At 34.3% G+C, this 21,722-nt stretch overlaps 1 protein-coding gene across 1 annotated transcript in view; it reads left to right on the top strand.

The window, feature by feature from the left end:
* LOC128208756 (uncharacterized) overlaps window positions 1–21,516 on the top strand; it is a 58,341-nt gene extending 36,825 nt beyond the window's left edge. Inside the window, exons 20-33 of the mRNA XM_052912318.1 lie at window positions 432–527; window positions 6,552–6,735; window positions 9,379–9,455; window positions 10,397–10,628; window positions 10,903–10,991; window positions 11,475–11,658; window positions 12,058–12,146; window positions 13,392–13,575; window positions 14,299–14,384; window positions 15,418–15,637; window positions 16,351–16,493; window positions 17,956–18,036; window positions 18,310–18,465; window positions 19,873–21,516. Coding sequence (XP_052768278.1) covers window positions 432–527; window positions 6,552–6,735; window positions 9,379–9,455; window positions 10,397–10,628; window positions 10,903–10,991; window positions 11,475–11,658; window positions 12,058–12,146; window positions 13,392–13,575; window positions 14,299–14,384; window positions 15,418–15,637; window positions 16,351–16,493; window positions 17,956–18,036; window positions 18,310–18,465; window positions 19,873–19,908 — 1,857 coding nt within the window. The 3' untranslated portion in view covers window positions 19,909–21,516. The remainder of the gene's footprint in view (window positions 1–431; window positions 528–6,551; window positions 6,736–9,378; window positions 9,456–10,396; window positions 10,629–10,902; window positions 10,992–11,474; window positions 11,659–12,057; window positions 12,147–13,391; window positions 13,576–14,298; window positions 14,385–15,417; window positions 15,638–16,350; window positions 16,494–17,955; window positions 18,037–18,309; window positions 18,466–19,872) is intronic.
* The last annotated feature ends 206 nt before the right edge of the window (window positions 21,517–21,722 follow it).

Genomic DNA, 21,722 nt, shown 5'->3' with positions numbered 1-21,722 from the left:
AACTGCTTGACACAATTTATTGGAAATTGGTACTTAGATAGGTAGCAATTCGAAGTTGTACACCCTGCATTTATAACATTGGGGCATTTTATTTCAGAGTTATCTCCCTTTGTTCATTTTTATATAATGTAAATTTTACAGAGATAGCGTGATGTGAAGTTGTGCACCTTGCAAGAATGATAACTTTGGAGCACTTTACTTCAGAGTTATCTCCCCTTGTTTAATTTTATTAATGCAAACTTTGTCCTGACATTCACTCAAAAACTACTTACCGTTAAAAACTATTTTAGCCCCTACTTGAAAATAATCTCGCTTCAGCTTCCCGTTTAAGACGAGACATCGTTTTTCAAAAGCGGCACATCTATAACAACATATCTAGTTTACTGTCAAATGAAAGTGTTGTTACATAGTGTTCATAACTTTCCGTACAGGAAGAGATTAAGACTGAAATAGAGAAGCTGTGTACACAGTTGCCGACAGAGTTAACCTCCGAGTGCAAGAGTTTGGTTGAAAATTATCTTGACAAGGTATGTATACTGGTTTTGAAACTTTAAGCATGATCTATAGTGATATTTAATAGGGATGCAAATGAATATTCAAATATTTGATCAAACGTTTGGTATTCGAATGTCAAAATCGGTATTCTATTATTCGAAAAAAAATGTTGAATAAATAGAATAATAAAAAAAACCTTGACCTACAAGCTGCTATTGTTTATAAAGTTTGTTTGTCATGTTTTTACAATAATTGGCCCCTAATGCCAGAGGTGTGAATGTGATGACAATACATGAAACACGCGTCATATGTCATTAAGGGACATATCGTCGGGTACTATAAAATGTCCCAGTAATTTTACAACTGGCTATTGGACAAGTGACACCAATTTTTTATGTTTTTTTCACTAAATTTAAATGCCTTTGCCAATTAAGGATTTAAGGAATCGGCCTTCACACTAATGTGCTGTCTTGGTTGCAAATTAAGCTGTGCAACATCGCTCAAATCGCCGTGATACTATGTATGGCATGTGCTACAATAATGTAGTTACATGTATGTGCTGTTAACTGTTTTCCATGTTTCGATGCACTGTTCTTGCTTTGAAATGTAACTGTATAGTGTAGCTTTTTAGGATATATTTCCTCTACTGATGTACAAAAGAATAATCAAATTCACATATGTTTTCGTTTTAATATTTTACTAGTTCCCGAGTTGGTTTGGTATGATTAGCAACCCATCTAATTTCATATTGTTTTACAATATAAAGGCAGCGGAATTATTCGATTTTGATTTTTGATTGTTCATAATGTATTACCTTTTTCTTTGTAAAAATGGGGAATTTCAGAGGCTCATTTGGGGCATACTTGCTACGACAAAGTAGGATTAAAATGCCTTGGCTTTTACTTAAGCGAATGATAATAATAGTTTACTACAACTTCTTAAAGATGTATTTTGGTTATCGAATATTCAAATATTTGATCGAAAGAATTACCGAATATTCTAATATCAACTTTGCCATTCGTTTGCATCCCTAATATTTAACGTCATGAACAGTGATTGGAATAAGCCAAAACTCTCAAAGCCTGAAAAATCTCTTTTTGTCTTCTGTGTATATATTGTAGTTATTATCTTAAAGCTGCACCACACAGATTGATCGTATTGACAACTTCGTTATTTTTTGTCTTTTAATGAGCCAATTTGTGTATAAATTTCTGGAATCCATTGATATAAGACTGCGGACAGAAGATCAGATCGCTGTTTATCATATTTGTATTTGAAAATTAATGTTTTATGGCTGAAAGTGTTACCAACGCTTTAAGAAAAATGAAATTTTCGGCAGTTAACTAAACAATTGAGATCTGTTCTATTGTAAACTATCTTATATGACTGAATTGAAGGCATTTATGCCTAAATCAGCCAATTCTGAGACACATTAATAATTTCAAATGTGTCATTACTAACAATCTGTGAGAATGTAGCTTTAATAAGTGAGATAATATAGAATTTGATATTGCCCATGGTTTTTATTAGCTCACCTGTCACGTAGTGACAAGGTGAGCTTTTGTGATCACTCTTCGTCCGTCATCCGTCCGTCCGTTCACAATTGCTTGTGAACACAATAGAGGTCACAATTTTGACCTAATCTTTATGAAACTTGGTCAGACTGATCATCTCTATAAAATCTAGGTCAAGTTCGATATTGGGTCATCTGGGGTCAAAAACTAGGTCACTAGGTCAATTAGTAGAAAAACCTTGTGAACACAATAGAGGTCACAATTTTAGCCTAATCTCAATGCAACTTGGTCAGAATGGTCATCTCTATAAAATCTAGGTCAAGTTCGATATTGGGTCATCCGCGGTCAATAATTAGGTCACTAGGTCAATTAGTAGAAAAACCTTGTGAACACAATAGAGGTCACAATTTTAGCCTAATCTCAATGCAACTTGGTCAGAATGGTCATCTCTATAAAATCTAGGTCGAGTTCGATATTGGGTCATCCGCGGTCAATAATTAGGTCACTAGGTCAATTAGTAGAAAAACCTTGTGAACACAATAGAGGTCACAATTTTAGCCTAATCTCAATGCAACTTGGTCAGAATGATCATCTCTATAAAATGTAGGTCAAGTTCGATATTGGGTCATCCGCGGTCAACAACTAGGTCACTAGGTCAATTAGTACAAAAACCTTGTGAACACAATAGAGGTCACAATTTTAGCCTAATCTCAATGCAAGTTGGTCAGAATAATCATCTCTATAAAATCTAGGTCAAGTTCGATATTGGGTCATCCGCAGTCAATAACTAGGTCACTAGGTCAATTATTAGAAAAACCTTGTGAACACAACAGAGGTCACAATTTTGACCTAATCTTTATGAAACTTGGTCAGACTGATCATCTCTATGAAATCTAGGTCAAGTTCGATATTGGGTCATCTGGGGTCAAAAACTAGGTCAGTAGGTCAATTAGTAGAAATACCTTGTGAACACATTAGAGGTCACAATTTTAGCCTAATCTCAATGCAACTTGGTCAGAATGATCATCTCTATAAAATCTAGGTCAAGTTCGATATTGGGTCATCCGCGGTCAATAACTAGGTCACTAGGTCAATTAGTAGAAAAACCTTGTGAACACAATAGAGGTCACAATTTTAGCCTAATCTCAATGCAAATTGGTCAGAATGATCATCGCTGTAAAATGTAGGTCAAGTTTGATATTGGGTCATTCACGGTCAATAACTAGGTCACTAGGTCAATTAGTACAAAAACCTTGTGAACACAATAGAGGTCACAATTTTAGCCTAATCTCAATGCAACTTGGTCAGAATGATCATCTCTATAAAATCTAGGTCAAGTTCGATATTGGGTTATCCGCGGTCAATAACTAGGTCACTAGGTCAATTAGTAGAAAAATCTTGTGAACACAATAGAGGTCACAATTTTAGGCTAATCTTAATGCAACTTGGTCAGAATGATCATCTCTATAAAATCTGGGTCAAGTTCGATATTAGGTCATACGCAGTCAATAACTAGGTCACTAGGTCAATTATTAGAAAAACCTTGTGAACAAAATAGAGGTCACAATTTTAGCCTTATCTTAATGAAACTTGGTCAGAATGATCATCTTAACATAAGCTAGGTCAAGTTCCATATTGGGTCAACCCAGGTCAAAAACTAGGTCACTAGGTCAATTAGTAGAAAAACCTTGTGAACACAATAGAGGTCACAATTTTAGGCTTAACTCAATTCAACTTGGTCAGAATGATCATCTCTAGAAAAATATAGGTCAAGTTCGATATTGGGTCATTCGCGGTCAATAACTAGGTCACTAGGTCAATTAGTATAAAAACCTTGTGAACACAATAGAGGTCACAACTTAAGCCTAATCTAAATGTAACTTGGTCAGAATGATCATCTCTATAAAATCTAGGTCAAGTTCGATATTGGTTCATTTACCGTCAATAACTAGGTCAATAGGTCAATTAGTAGAAAAACCTTGTGAACACAATAGAGGTCACAATTTTAGCCTTTTGAACAAATCCCCCTGAATGGTCTCCAGAAAATATGGCATGTATGGAGCTTAGATATTTGGCATGATATATCGTCTAGTTGACTTGTACCAATATTGTTCAATCTTTGGCCCTGGTGTCAAATAATGGCCCCACCCGGGCGGTCATGGGTTTCCTTATATATGTATATGATGAAAACTTAAAAAATCTTCTTCTCCGAAACCAAAAGGCGAAGGCCTTAGATATTTGGTATGAAGCATCGTTTATTGGACCACTATTAAGATTGTTCAAACTTTAGCCCTGGGGTCAAAATTGGTCATGCCCCATGTTCATAGGCTTAGGTTTTCAATATTTGTATATAATAGAAGCATTAAAAAAAATTCTCTCCGAATTCACAAGGACTAGAGCTATTTGGCATAATACATCATTAAGTGGACCTCTACCTTTATTGTCCAAACTTTGGCATTGGGGTAAAAAATGACCCAGACTTCTAAAAAACCTTAACTACTTTGAACCATCCAGATTTCTTATCAAACCAATGTGCAATATATGACAGGTGAGCGATTCAGGGCCATTTGGCCCTCTTGTTTAGCTCTACTGGCCAAAGGCCGGAAGAGCTTATGCGATGGTAATGTGTACGTAGTATGTGCGTCCGTGCGTCTGTAAACAATTCCTTGTTAACACGATACAGCCTTCAGTTTTAATTGTATCTCGATGAAACTTGTACAGTATCTACATATCCATTAGAGCTTGGTTCCTTTCCAAAAAACCAGCCAGATCCGCACATGCATGCCTAAATTATGGGCCTTGGTAGTATAAAAAATGCTATTGTGTAAACAATTGCTTGTTAACATGATACAGCCTTCAGTTTTGATTGTATCTCGATGAAACTTGTACAGTATCTAGATATCCATTAGAGCTTGGTTCCATTCAAAAACCAGCCAGATCCGCCCATGCATGCCTAGATTATGGGCTTTGGTAGTATAAAAAATGCTATTGTGTAAACAATTGCTTGTTAACACAATACAGTCTTCAGTTTTGATTGTATCTCGATGAAACTTTTACAGTATCTAGATATCCATTAGAGCTTGGTTCCTTTAAAAAACCATCCAGATCCGCCCATGCATGCCTAGATTATGGGCCTTGGTAGTATAAAAAATGCTATTGTGTAAACAATTGCTTGTAAACACGAAACAGTCTTCAGTTTTGATTGTATCTCGATGAAACTTGTACAGTATTTGGATATCCATAAGAGCTTGGTTCCTTTCGAAAACCAGCTAGATCTGCCCATGCATTCCTAGATTATGGGCCTTGAAAAGATTAGATAATGGGCTTGATAGTATAAAAAAATGCTATTGTGTAAAAAATGCTTGCAAACATAATACTGTCTTCAGTTTTTAGTGTATCTCGATGAAACTTGTACAGTATTCAGATATCCATAAGAGGTTGGTTCTTTTCGAAAAGAGTGATGTTGACCACACAAACCCAGCCAGTAGAGCATAGGCCCTTTTGGGCCTCTTGTTTGTGTTAAGGGGGCTTTATCCGCTGTGGTGAATTCATTTGTTTATATCAAGAAATACAAAAATAAGTAAAGAGTTGAATAAGCCCTTTTATGCACTCTCACAAATTGAACGTTTTCACAACTTTTTTCATTTTTTTTTGTCTTGGAACGAGCCAATTTATGTGAAAATGCATGGGAACTAGTGATATAAGACTGCTGACAAAAAATCAGATCAAAGATTTTCATATTTAAGTTCAAAAATTGATGTTTCGTGCATTTTTCTTAAACCGTTACTAACGCTTTTAGCCATTAAACATTAATTTTGGAATGAAAATATGAAAATCTGCGATTTGATCTTTTGTCAGCAGTCTTATATCACTGGTCTGCCGATATATACGCAGAAATTGGCTCATTTCAAGATTATTTTTTTTGTCAAAACGGTAAATCTGCAAAAGTGCAGCTTTAAAGCTTCTAAGTACTAGCAAAAAGTGCTGACAAAAATGGTTCCTTCAATAAACCTATGGTTACCTGGCTAGCAAAATTGTTTCTCGCCATGGTGTCCTAGATTCGATACCTGGCTTGGGCGTAATTGAGTTCGTTTTGTAATTACCAAGCTGAAGAAGTGGGTATTCTCCATGTACTCCGGTATTACCCACAGCATTAGACGACACTCTTGTGTGTCATCATGCCAATTAGAATGATTAATGTTGGGCCGATTGTTCAGAACTTTATTAGAGTTAACAAGGTGAATAACGACATCTTTGTTAACATTTAAACATGAAATATTTGACGATGGGCTCATATATTTTAATAAAACAAGTACAGCTGAAAGAATTGGCACATAACTTGTTTAAAGTACTGCAGATCACAAGTGTGTCCATTAAACTTCCAGAGCAGTAAAGGTTTGAAAGTTAACAACGATGAAGTAAAAAAAGTTGTTAACTTTAACAAAGTTCTCAACAGTTGGCCCATAGTGTTATAATAACAACTTTAACAATCATTGTAAAATAAGTCAATTAAAAAAAAACCTATAATTATGAAATATTCAGGTTATTGATATGCTGGTTAAGGACATCGACATCAACACGATTTGTCAGGAAATTGGCCTTTGTCCTGCCCTTACATCGTCAAGCCTTGGGACCGATGTAGTTATCTCCCCCTTGATGAAACCTATGGACACTCTACCTCTCATGTTGCCATCAGTTGGAAAAGAAACTGAGAATAATGTACAAGGTAGTGTGTTTAAAAAATTCAATGTTCACAATACACATGAACAATAATTGGATCCTGTCTTCTTGAATATACAAGAATTGGATCTCTGTCTTCTTGAATGTACAAGAATTGGATCCTGTCTTCTTGAATGTTTAAGAATTAGGTCCTGTCTTCATGAATGTACAACAATTGGATCCTGTCTTCTTGAATGTACAAGAATTGGATCCTGTCTTCATGAATGTTTAAGAATTGGATCCTGTCTTCTTGAATGTTCAAAATATTGGATCCTGTCTTCTTGAATGTACAAGAATTGGATCCTTTCTTCTTGAATGTACACTAATTGGATCCTGCCTTCTTGAATGTACACTAATTAGGTCCTGTCTTCTTGAATGTACAAGAATTGGATCCTGTCTTCATGAATGTTTAAGAATTAGGTCCTGTCTTCTTGAATGTTCAAAAATTGGATCCTGTCTTCTTGAATGTACAAGAATTGGATCCTGTCTTCTTGAATGTACACTAATTGGATCCTGTCTTCTTGAATGTACACTAATTGGATCCTGTCTTCTTGAATGTACACTAATTGGATCCTGTCTTCTTGAATGTACACTTATTGGATCCTGTCTTCTTGAATGTACAAGAATTGGATCTTGTCTTCTTGAATGTACACTAATTGGATCCTGTCTTCTTGAATGTACAAGAATTGGATCCTGTCTTCTTGAATGTACACTAATTGGATCCTGTCTTATTGAATGTACACTAATTGGATCCTGTCTTCTTGAATGTACAAGAATTGGATCCTGTCTTCTTGAATGTACACTAATTGGATCCTGTCTTCTTGAATGTACAAAAATTGAATCTATCTTTTTCAAATTTTCACAATCATGAATAATTTAAGTCATATCTGGGACTATATGTTAATTGTGTATGAAATGTTTCATTTCGTCACATCAGGTGACATTAAATATTGTGTCCTATGTCTCTCCAAAAGTATTGCACCTACATACATGAAACATCATAGGAATGTTGGTCAGTATAAGAAATTGTTGACCAGGCCCCAATATCACCAAAATTCTCAAGTCAAATCTCAATCTCAGTCTCAACTCTTTTTATCAAATTACAGCATCATATGATTCAAAATTGTAAATGTTCTACTCTTTTCTGAAATCCCATTCTCTCATTCATTATGTTGATAAAAGAAATTGTCAATAGTTTATAGAAAACAAAAATTGAGAGTAAAAATTGTACTTGAGTCCAATTTATTATTCTGAGTTTTACTCAAGTACATTTTGTGCCGTAGAAAAAAATAAAATATTGAGCAATCATGTTAATCAACATAATGCATGTGAGAATGTGTTTTTAGCTCGACTATTCGAAGAATATGGAGAGCTATACTACTCACCAAAGCATCGGCGTTGGCGTCACACCATGGTTAAGGTTTTGCGTGCAAGCACACATAGGTTAATATCTCACCAACTACTTTAGGTATTGCATTGAGACTTGATACAATGGTACTCAACCATCCAACCTACTTAATTAACCAAGTCAGATAACTCTTCTTTGCATTTAATGCAAATAATTGCCCTTTATTAGTTGACTTGGAAATTCTGGTTAAGGTTTTGCGTGCAAGCACACATAGGTTAATATCTCAGCAACTACTTGAGGTATTGCATTGAGACTCAATACAATGGTACTCAACCATCCAACCTACTTAATTAACCAAGTTAGATAACTCTTCTTTGCATTTAATGCAAAAAATTGCCCTTTATTATTCGACTTAGAAATTCTGGTTAAGGTTTTGCATGTAAGCACACATAGGTTAATATCTCAGCAACTACTTGATGTATTGCATTGAGACTTTATACAATGGTACTCAACCATCCAACCTACTTAATTAACCAAATTAGATAACTCTAGTTTGCATTAAATTCAAATAATGGCCCCTTTTTTATTCGACATAGAAATTTTGGTTAAAGTTTTGCATGTAACCACATTTAAGTCAATACCTCAGCGAATACATCATGTATTGCATTGAGACTTTTCACACGGGCTCCCAACCATTTAACCTTCTTCTTTAATCAAATAAGATAACTCTATCTTTCATATTATATAAATTTTGCCCCTTTATTTTGCGACTTAGAAATTCTGGTTAAGGTCTTGCATGTTAGCACACATAGGATAATATCTCAGCAACTACTTGATGTATTGCATTGAGACTTTATACAATGGTATTCAACCACCCAACGTAATTGAATAACCAAGTTAGATAACTGTATTTTGCAAATAATGGCCCTTTATTTATCAGACTTAAAAATTCTGGTTAAAATTTTCCATGTAACCACATTAAGGTTAATATCTCAGCACATCATGTATTGCATTGAAATCCAATCTAACAGTGATCCATGCATGTTTCGCCAAAACTTTTCAATACTTACACTGAAAAGTGGCGGAATAGTCGAGCGCGCTGTCTCTGTGACAGCTCTTGTTTTAAAATAAGTAAAATATTAGTAATTTTTAATAATATACTGTAATGTGGAAAAATGAGTTGAGATTGAGATTTGACTTAAGTATATTCGTGATATTTGGGCCTGGAGTTTGTTATGCTTGAATTTTTCACGAGAAATTGGGACCAAGAGTATGTAGTCATGATTTTTATATTTCCGACAGCCAATGCTATTGAGTGCGAGGCATGCCAGGAAGTGATGAAATACTTGGATAGTCAGCTCCAAGAAAACAAGACTGAGGTAAAAATTTGCTTCTTTTCTCCATTATAAAAAAAAAATCTTAAAAATGTACTCGTAAAATTAGTTTAAAAAAGGTAAAAAAACTGTTTTCTGGAAAATCTCTTCATTCATAGATATTGTAGTGAAATTCCCCTGGGTCAAGGTTTACGCTTACTAAAAATCTGCGTCAATTTCGGGTCATTTTAAATTTCTGTGCATCATGAAAAAGCTCATATATATCTTTTTTCAAAGATAAGAAATTGAAATTGTCATGGTTTTGGTTTTATTTAGTGGAGCAAACTTAAGATATTATTATGAAACTTTGTACACATGTTCACATTTAAAGTATGCCAATGTTCAGCAAGTTCTATTTTCTCTGGCTAGAATACTGTTGAGTTTTCCCCTTCACTGAGAAAAAAGATACGCCTTGGTTAGATCCGAAGTATTTAAGTTACACTATTGCAATAGTTTTGCACTGATAAAGGGTCGTTTTTTTCCTGCAAATATTTTAGCTCCCCTGTTGTTGGTTTTTAAAGAAAATAAATCAAGGTATTTGGTTATCCTTGGTGTCTTCATTGTCGTCCAAACTTTAACGTTAGCCATAACTCAAAATACTGTTCAAGACATCAAATAAAACTTGATACGCATGTTGCCAGTAACAATATGCACATATGAAGCAAGGCCTATTACTTTGGCTTTAGAAATTGTTGAGTTACGCCCCCTTAGACTTAGAGAAACAACAGATCAGCATTGGCAACATTGGCCATAAATCACACTGTTCAAAATATTAAAATAAATCTTGGTATACATTATGACAGAAATAATATTCTCACAAAATCAAGGCTTTTGCTTTAAATCTTGTTGAGTTATGCCCCTTTTCCACAGAAAACAACAGACGAGCATTGGTGTTCATTCCGCGGTCCTCTTGTTTTGTAATATCTATCATCTTTTTCCATCCCCAGGAGCACATCAAAGAAGTGCTGAAGGAAGTCTGTTCCCGAATGCCGTCTGCCATCAGTGGGGAGTGCTCCAAGCTTGTAGATCAGTACACCCAGCTTATCATTGACTACATCCTGCTCAGTGAGAGCCCAGACGCCATCTGTAAAAGTCTCCGGCTCTGCGCCCAAGCTAGTGTGGCAAGCATGAAACAGCTGCCCAAACCTGTTCATGTGAAACTGGTGAAGGATCCACAGGGTAGGCATTAAGCTACAGATGATTGCTTAATCTCCATTTGGCCAAATATCATAATCGATAATCAAATTTTATTTTGCATTTTATATTTAAGAAAGATTGAAATAATATAAATTAGAGAAAGTATTTGGTTACTGGATAATTTATACTGACAAAAGAAATCTTTACATAAGCTGGTCCATGTTTGAAGACAATGTCTTCAAATTCACATGTTTACCCATTCATTCAGAAAAAGGTTCAGCATAAATTATTTCCTCTCTGCTATATTTCTCCACAGAACGTCCTTTGAAGGCGGGGCCAGAGTGTATGCTGTGTGAGTTTGTCCTCAAAGAAATTGACAACCTCCTCAAGGGAAATATGTCCGAGGTAGTCATCTTGTCAAAGCTTTCTTTCTTGTTTTCTTTGACTTCTTGTCTTGTCTTATTTGTTTAGTTTACCCCCTGCTGTAGAAGCGGTTTATTGCTTTACTCATGTCGGTCATTCCTCCTTTTCCAATGGATAATTAGAGGATGCTAGGGCCTAAGGTCTTTAAACTTGGAAGGGAGGTTGTCATGACAAGCACATGACCCCTATTTATTTAGGGAAAGTATTGAGAAGGCTTACCAATTACAGTAACATATAATGATCCTGAATCCTGCATCTTGAAAGCTGCTGTACTCTGCATAAACATCTTTTGCAAATCCTAATAATAATAAATACACAATGCATAATGTTCTTAGAAACATTGACATTGACATTCATTTAAGAATGTTGTACATGTATAAGCATTAGTTGTGATGGTGTACTACAATGTTCAACAATTTCCTACCTAAATTAACTTGACTCACAATTTATTTTGTCTCCTCACAGGCTGCCATAAAATCTGCTCTGGCTAAAGTCTGTTCGTTGATGCCGGAAACAATTGCTGAGGAATGTGACACCTTTGTTAACCAATATGCTGCACAGATCATTGATCTCCTGATCCACGAGATTGACCCGAAAACAATCTGTACCAGTATCGGACTGTGTGCGACCAAGGAGGTAGTTTTAAAAGGTGTGTATCTTTGTAATCTACTGTGCAGTGATCTCCCTTGATGAGCAGGCTCAAAATTTTGGAAAAATCAAAAGCGTAAAAAGTTAAGCACCTTATCTCATTACGCCGAAAGATGTACTTAAATTTGTTTTTACAGAATGATAGTTTTTCATGATTATCATAAAGACATATTCCTTTTAAAGTCTTGGAACTCTTTAAAATGAAAATATTACACAAATAATACCAGAACATGAAAAGTGTGCTAAGCTTGATCATGTTATAAGAGACTCAAGATGTTTCATGACATTGGGACCAGATAAGATCTATGCCCACTTTGTACAAAAATAGCTGGATTTCAGCCATCCACTCAGAATAAAGTTCAGCAAATTATTATATCCTTTCTGCTATATTTTTCCACAGAGCGTCCTGTGAAGGGAGGGCCAGAGTGTGTGCTGTGCGAGTTTGTCCTCAAAGAAATTGACAACCTTCTCAAGGGAAATAAGTCTGAGGTATACATGTTGTCATAGCTTTATTCCTGGTTTTTAGCTTGGCAAAGAGCTAATGCATTGGTTCATATTGTCCATGAGTCTGTTAATAATAACTTGTATACATGATTAGTCTTCAATTTTGATTTTATCTCAATCAAACTTATGCAGTAGTTAGATATCCATTGGAGCTCTGTTCCTTTCGGAACCAGCAAGATCTGCCCATGCATGACTGAATAATGGCCCTTAAAATTGGCAACATTTCTTTATTCAATAGAGCTTCAATTTATTGTCCAATGGTTGCTAATGCTTGCACAAGCTTAACACTGTTAAATGTCAAAGATAGTCTACAGTTTTACTCAAACAGTAAAATGTCTCATAATTCAACAATTCAGAAACATATTTGGGTTTATTGTGCCAATATCAGTAAAAATCAGTGCAGTGTCAGCAATTTTGACAAATGCATAATGAAATCATCAAGTTCCATGTAACTTCAGCAAACTCTGAGAATCCTCTGTATCAGTTACACCATTTCAAGAATTATATTTCTCCCTTCCACTTGGACCCAGGAACGTCATACTTTGTATGCAGGTTGGTCAAGACCAGTAGACGATCCCTATGTTGGTTTGTCTTCAGTCTAACAGTGAAAGTTTTATTTCCATCATAGATTATTTCCCACCTACGACCCACACAACGGGGGCAACAAGAGCTTGTTCAAAAAAGCAATCTTTAGTTATGAGGTGTTTTCTGCTAATTCTGGTTTATTCGCAGAAGTTACCGTTTATTTACAAGGTAATTTATATAAATCGCCAAATTCACATTGCATCATCGATGTATCACGTCTTCAATGGCTGTGCCCATGAACTAACAGAAAACGTTCCAAGTTAACTATCAGTAATGTTGCCTATTACCCATATGTACATGCCCTGGATGAAAAATACAACAAGTCATGCCAGTAGAGCATAGACCCTCATGGACCTCTTTTTTTTATTTGTGTCTGGAGCATTTGTTGTTTAATCCCCCTCATGGACCTCTTTTTTTTATTTGTGTCTGGAGCATTTGTTGTTTAATCCCCCTCAAAGAAGCAGGGGTATATTGCTTTGCCCATGTCAGTGACTAGACAACGTGAACATATGCTTTGTGTTCTTAGAATGCTTGACATTCATTTAAAAATGTTGTAAGAGCTTGAAGTTGTGATGATGTACTGAAGTGTTAAAGATTTTCTTACTTAAATTGACTTGACATACAGTCTATTTTGTCTTCTCACAGGCTGCCATAAAATCTGCTCTGGCTAAAGTCTGTTCGCTGCTGCCGGACACAATTGCTCAGGAATGCAACAACTTTGTGAACCAGTATGCTGCACAGATCATTCAGCTCCTTATCCAAGAGATTGATCCTAAACAAATCTGTGCCAGTATCGGACTGTGTGCGACCAAAGAGGTAGTTGTAAAAGGTATGTATCTTTGTAATCTCCTGTGCAGTGATCTCCCTAGATGAGCCCACTATGTACTAAAATAGCTGGGTGTTTTATTTTATTTTTATTTTCATTCAGCTTTGTAAAGATTTTTTGGAAAAAGGGGAAGAGTGTTTACACATATTTATGCAATACTTTATTAAGGTTCCATTTAATAACATAAATTTTAAAGACTAAAATAAAACAAATTCGAATGAAAGAACATTTTGAGGTTTTGAATGATGTCACATGACTGATAATCATCATGTGATTTGTGGACAGCAGTGAATGGCAAAGGGAAGTGATCACTGTGTGGAGTTTGGTATCTTTATTGTTATGGATGAGTAGCTAAGCTTAAACTTTTAAAAGTTAAAATGAGAAAATTCAATTTCAAAAATGCAAGATTTTGAATCACATTCTGCTTTTGTATGGTAATTTTTAAAAAGTGACTTTTTTGCTCTACTGTAGACAAAGTTGTCTTCAAAAAATTGACAAGAGTTTTTATCAACCTGTTCTATGAGGAAACATGGTTTTAGAATAGTTAAAACATACAAGATTTTGAATCATACTATGCTTTTATGTGATAAAATAAGTTTCACTTGAGTATTTTTGTTACATTGGGGCCAGGAAATGCGCTTAAGTGTGATTCTGTAAGATATCATTCTGCTTACAATAGAGATAAAAGAAATAAGTATCAACTAAAATTATCTGCATTCATTTTAGATGTCGTGGCTGCAGGGCCAATCTGTGTGCTGTGTGAATTTGTCATGAGGGAGTTAGATGGTATGCTGAAAGGGAACAGAAGTGTGGTAGGGAATTGATGCTTTTTTTATATCTGGATGTGTTTTGTTCAATATTGAATGATTTTAACTGTTGAATATGGATCCAAAAACTGAATTTTCAATATTGCTCAGTGTATTCAGAGTTTGTCTCACACATAAAACTACCAGTATTAGTGTGCTTGCACAAAACTATAACCCCTTTTTCTATGCCTTAAGAAAAATTATGAATATTGATCGATTTTGATACCCATGAAAAAAGAATATTATTTTTTATTTCCCCTGTTTTTGGAAGTTGAGGTATAGACCTCCATTATTGTCAGTTTGCAAAAACTTTAACTGCCGTCTGGGGTAAAGACTATTCTGCATGTTTTTTATAGCACGTTTTATTAGTAAAAGTGATCCATCCCGACCCCCAGGGATTTTGATCAATTTCCCGGCTGCCGGGTCGTGATATAATGTCTACATACCCTTGATGGAGTTATTTTGAAGACTAAGTATCTTCAAGTTCAAATAAATGATGAGAAAAAATGCATATGATTGTTGCATGTTAGAGAAAAAATATTTCATATAATAATTAAATTAAATATTTTTTAATCGTAAAAAAATCTGTGCCTATCAAATTTGTTACATAAACAAGCTATGCTTTATATTAACATTTACTTCATTGTAACACATTTTCTTCTCGATCCATAGCTTCATAGATACAGATATTCACGCATTATCGGTAGGTTCATAGACACAGATATTCACGCATTATCGAAAGGTTCATAGATCAGGATATTCACACATTATCTACAGGTTCATAGATACGGATATTCAGGCATTATCGAAAGGTTCATTGATAAGGATATTCACGCATTAATGATAGGTTCATAGATAGGGATATTCAAGCATTATCGATAGGTTCATAGATACGGATATTCATGCATTATCGATAGCTTCATAGATACCGATTTTTACACACTCGTAATGTAGGGTCATTTATTTTCATACCTGCCACTTGTTAATTTGCAGTCAGCAGAACTAAGAACCTAATTGTAAACTTCTCTGTATTACACAGGTTGCCATTGAAGAGGCCCTGGACAAGGTTTGTAGCCTTATGCCAGACACCCTGTCCGCTGAATGCACAGACTTTGTGAAACAGTACGGCAAGCTGGTGATACAGTTCCTAGTGCAAGAACTGGATCCGAAAGAAATTTGCACGAAACTTACTCTATGTTCTGGGGATCTGATTGGAAATTTCGCTGCTAAAGTGCAGATTATCAAAGACGCACCAAAAGGTAAACTGTACTTTTAAGCAAGTGTTATTGTAATATATAAAAATATTAATGAATTTCATAGGACATTTTTGCATGTAAATAAAATAAAGCTTTTTTTTACTTTTATAGGGTAATTATCTTTTATAAAGAAACAACATTGGTAGAAATAAAACATAGCTGGGATTGAACAGTACAAATCTATGTTATAAATGTCCTTACCAGGTTATGCCTGGAAATTTACGACATAAAGCCTTACCATCTTTATTGAAACAGGGCTCTTGCCCTGACTCAAGAGGTCTTTGGTTCAAACTCCACTAGGGACACTGTCATGGCCTCTCAAAATTGATGCCAGTACTGGTTCTTCCCAGGAAACCGATTTGAGCGTTATTCTTTAAGCTACCGGTATGTGTAGGTTGTCTGATTAGCACAGTGGTTAGTGCACTCACTTCTCACCAGGGTGACTCAGGTTCAAATCCTTGTCTGGGCGAATGTGAGTTTGGGTTTATCCGGGTACTCCGGGTTCCCCAACATCACAAGACCACTTTTGCGCAAAATAGTGCCAACAAGAGTGACTAAGTATAAGTTATCATAACTTTCTTCACAATCATTGTAACATATATAATGTTTAAACTAAGCTATCACTAATATCAGCTTATGTGAAATTTAAGCTTACAAGACGTTACATGTTGTTTGAATTATATGAATTGCACATAAAAAATCATTTCTGCTTGCAGTAAAAAACGAAGACCTGTGTGAAGTATGCAAACTGGTGGTTGGGGAAATAAAGCAGTATATTAAGGAAAACCACACAGACGCCGAGGTTGAGAAATACCTAAAACAATTGTGCAATATCCTGCCTAACACCGTCACAGCTCAGGTATAATCTCATTCATGGAATGCTAGTAAATGTTTAACATTGATAATTATGTAAAATAACCTTTTAGTTTTCCCTTTTTTATACCTTTAGATATATGTATCATCTGAGAATTTGCTTGTACTCAATTAAGTCCCGTCCTTCTTATTCATCCTTAGGACTATTCCATTTAAGGACTATTTCATTTAAACATATACCCCCTGGGGGGAAGGCACTTTTAAATTATGCCCCCCCCCCCCCCCCCCCCTACAGAAGCAAATTTACCCTTTTGGGGTCCAAATTAGCAAAAACGACACCCACCCATACACTATTTAAATAATTGCCTTTCCCCCGGGGGTTATATGTTTTACTGGAATACCCTTAGGTGGTATAATCTGTATACAACTTATGTAAATCTTTGACTTCATTTCCACTATTGGTCAGTTATTTATAACAAGTAATCCGGTTAGCTACATCGTTCTAACATCATATTAAGATCAATACTGAATACCAGTCCTGGTCTCACCTAACTAAGAAATAGGCTAGACTTTAGATGTCAGTCTATACCATATAATGATATTATTGCATTTGATATGCATATCGAGTGATTTAATCTGAAATAATTTTAAAATGTGTTTATGCAGTGCCATATAAATGAACTGAACTATAATTGTGCATATTAAGTATCATGAAAAAATAATGGATATTTGTGCATATTTAATAACATAAAAATGAAATAACGGGTAACTGTATATTTAGTGACATAAAATAAATTAATGGATAGGGTGAATATAAATCCATTGCTAAGTTTTCATCCCCGCCCTCCCCCGTTTTTTTCTGCCGCGCCTTAAATTTTATTGACTTAAAGTTAAATAAAAATGTTGGACTAGGAACTGTATTTGTGTAATGGTCCAGTACTGTCAGGTACCGGCGCTTATTCATACCTATAGTATCAATGTATAACATTCACATGTTAGAATGGAGAATTGTTATGACTGTGTTTGTGATTCATCTAGGAACACTTGTTTATGGTCCTTTATGCAATAATAAAGAGCTTGAACACATTTTCAACAGTGCAACAGTCATCTAAGAAAAATAAAAAGTCATCCCCCTCCCACATTAAAAAAAAAGATGGATGAAAATTTAGCAATTAATTTATATTGGCTAAACAGTGTATATACAGTGTCATGAAAATAAAATAATAGGTAATTATGCATATTTAGTGCAATGAAAATGAAATAATGGGTATCTGTGCATATTAAGTGCAATGAAAATGAAATAATAGATATCTGTGCATATTTAGTGCAATAAAAATGATATAATGGGTATATGTGCATATTAAGTGCAATGAAATAATGGGTATCTGTTCATATTAAGTGCAATGAAATAATGGGTACATATATTCAGTGTCAGTGAACATATATTAATGACACATTGTAAGATATGTGCATGCACTAATAATGAATTGTATCCATCCATTTTCAAGTGTCATGATATCGTGAGCCAGTATGTGCCAGCCATTCTGCGATTGTTGGAAGAAAACTTGAACGAAACTCAGGTCTGCCAGGTATGTAGTCTGGTCTCATCAGTTTACACATAATATTTTAAATAGCATTTCTTTCGTTTTTCGCATAATAATTGGCACTTCTTCAAATTGGATTTAAATATTTTACATTCTTTATTCTTTTTAAAAAAAACTCCAGTAAATTGAGTCTAGTGAATGTTTAGCATACCTGTGTTAAAATGTGAACTTGGGTCTATCAAACAACATGATGAAAATTAGAAGTAAAAATAGTTACTATACATAATAATTTATTTCCAAATATTTTCTCCCACACAGGGAATAACTCTGTGCCCGAAGGTCCAGACCGAGACTTTATCCAAGGCCTCTCACACCCTGTTCTTCCACCCCAGCAAGCCCCTTTTAGGGGCGAAGAATTGCACTTGGGGCCCATCCTACTGGTGTGCATCAAAGGAGAATGCTCATAAGTGTGGGGTCAGTAGATAGCATTTTTCGCATTTGTAAATTAAAGCTGCACTCTCACAGATTGACAGTTTTGACTTTTATTTTAATATTTGTCTCAGAATCAGCTGATTTTGTCATCAGTGCCTTCAATTCAGTCAGATAACTCATAGTAGAACAGATCTCAATCGGGTTTTTTAAAGCGTAAGTAACACTTTTTGCTATAAAACATCAATTTTCAAAGGTAAATTTGAAAAACTGTGATCTGATATTTTGTCAGCAGTCTTATATCACATAAAATAGATAACATTTGAACTTTTAAACTTCCATAATCCATATCATAAAGGCAACGAGTGGATTTTTGTTTTATTTCCGCAGCTTTGCGTTCATTTGATATATTGGATTTCGTTCAATTTTCAAAAATATAAGCAAAATAATTTGGCACTAAGAAAATTTTAATTTTACGAATAATTCAGGTAAGATCTTTATTGAAATTGGCCCCTGATTCAGTTTGAAGTGGCACATGGTCAATAGAGCTTGCCTCTTAGTTATTTATTATTATTCCCAATTACGATACTTTATTACTTTCAATAATACTGAGACTGACCGATTTATGGCCAACTAAGAGCGCATATTCACGTAAGCTTCTTTAATAAATTAAAATAAATACTGAGCCAATCATTCAGAACTTTGTTTAAGTTAACATTGTTGTTTCAGCTGTTCTTGTTTTACTTGAATATATTAGCACATTGTTGAATATTTTTGGCTTAAAAGTTAACGATGATGTCGTTAATCACATTGTTAACTTTAACAAAGTTTTGAACATTTGGCCCATTGTGTTTTTTAATTCTGTAAATGTAGATGTCCGTTGTAATGCATGTACACATTGGCCACATTGTTTAGAACTTTATTAAAGTTAACAATGTGATTAACAACATTGTTGTTAACATTTAAAGGGGCTATACACGGTATGCTGAAATTGCGGAAAAAAAGAAAATTGTCGAAAACTGGCATCAACTTGGTATCAATGTTTACAATGCATTTAAAATAACTGAAGTTTTTACATTTTGGTAATTTTTTTAACAATTATGAGTAAAAAATTTGATTAAATAATTGTCCTGAGATTCGTTATTGAAAAAAACTTCATTTGGTGCCAATCTAGTGTATAGTCCCAGTAAAGGCAAAACTTTTTATGACGTGTTCATAAATTTGAATAAAACAAGTTAAGCTAAAACAAATATCTCAAGCCTTGTTAGATTGACCGGGGATCATAAACATATCTGTAAAACTTCCAGAGCATAACATATTATAAAATTAACAACAACAAGGTTAACAATGTTGTTAACTTTAACAAAATGCTGAACTTTCATCCCAGTGAGTATTAACAAATTTTTGTTATGCCAATCAAATGTTTTTATTAATAACATTTTAATTTTTCAGGCGGTTGAACACTGTATGAAGCATGTTTGGAACTGAGGAGTTAGTTACTACGGCAACAGATGGAAGAAATTTTGATTATTTTTTGCAATTCCAATATGCAACTTGATGTACTTCAAAGAAGATGCTCATGAACAATTTTTTTGTGTATTGGAAAGTTTCATTTGTATTTTGATTTTTAAACCATATTGAAAATACTTTATAAAATGTCAAAACTGTGAAGGTGTTTCAAATAATTTAAACATTTGTTTTTTTATATATTAAGTCAATTTTTGTACTTCATGTATTGTTTCTTTGCAAATTGTATATAAAAGCGAACTAGTAAGGAAAAATGTCCAAACCCATATGAAAATAATAATTCCACAGATTTTGGTAAATGAAGAAAATACAACTTGTGAGCCAAATGTTATTACCCAGGACGTTTACAGTCCATTTTGTGCGTCAATTTTTCTAGATCAATATTGTTATCATAAAGTTTTAAGGAACGTGTTTTTTTATATTGGATAAACAGAAAGCAAAGACAAACATCACCACAAAATATTGCTACCCGGCTACCAAATTCAGGCTGAGCTTGTGTAATCGTCCCAATGTGAATTATTATGCCTGTGCTGTTTGACAGAGTTATATGCCCTTGATGTTACTTGCTAACTAGACTTTGCTGTCAAACCATTCCACTTGAATTGTATGTTTCATTTCCTTGCTGTGGTATATCAATCTCTCTCCTAAGTTGATTTTGTTGTAACCTAGGGCCTGTATTCAGTTTTAATCTTAGTGGGTATTTTCACTTAAAGCGATTTTATGAACAATTTATTTTCAATTTTTTCATGTCAGTTTAATAAGATTTTTTTTAATTTCTAACTAGAACGATCCGGGTTCCCGCTGGCGATCACCATTTGCGACAAAAATGCATAAGTGACCACAGGTTTTAAAATTTTATGCCAACAATTTTTCATAATATTTTCTTAAAATTACGTAAACACCACCCTAAGTGGACAATATGATCATCTATGAAATATTGATTATGAAGGAAAGTTGGGGCTAAGTATTGAATAAACTGAATTTTGAGGCCTTGAAAAAGATAATCTTGAATTATATTGTATATGGGCCCTATTCTTGTGTGTATATGGAAGAGATGTTTAAAATCTGAAAAACCATTAGAGATTTGTATTTGTTCAGCTGTATTGCATTTCTTTCTTTTTGTGTGGATGCATGAATTGTCCTGTTCGATAATTTATCTGATTAAAGTATGGTAATTTATTTAAAGGTTGTTTCAAGTTGAAAAATAAGTTGTTTATTTGTAACATACACATGTTTAATAATTTTATTTGAAATATAAGACAAAAAAAATGTACATGAATATTTTTAAAGTGTAAGGGGAACAATCGTGAATAACTAAGTTGTGTTACTAGCAGACTTATTTCCCTTCGTTGTTGTTTTCTAGCCTATGTATCACATTTATTTCTCCACATTTTGTACAAATTTAATCAATGGTTGAAGTTTTGGTTGTATTGACCCATTTAGCGAAATTTACACTAAGCTGGCTGTTAATTTAGGTAGTAACTGTTTATTGTGTGAATGCAGAACGATTCTCTTTTTTCAGTTCACTTTGTAACCATGTGATAATGTTTCATTAAAAAAAAAAACGATGATGTATTTTTGTTTCATAAAATGGTATGTTCCTGCATTTTTTCCCCTGTAGCTGCTAGAGTTTATTTAACTCTCTGAAAACCAGTACAATTTCTAAATAGAAGGTTTCAGGGGAAGAAATTAAATTGTCTGAAATTCAATTTTTGTAAAATTGTATTTTTATTAAGGAGTCCTTTTTATTTATCAAATATTAGAGAAAGCATTCG

Source organism: Mya arenaria, chromosome 2, assembly GCF_026914265.1.
Source record: "Mya arenaria isolate MELC-2E11 chromosome 2, ASM2691426v1".
Taxonomy (NCBI): Eukaryota; Metazoa; Mollusca; class Bivalvia; order Myida; family Myidae; genus Mya; species Mya arenaria.
This window is presented reverse-complemented; position numbering and strand designations above follow the sequence as displayed.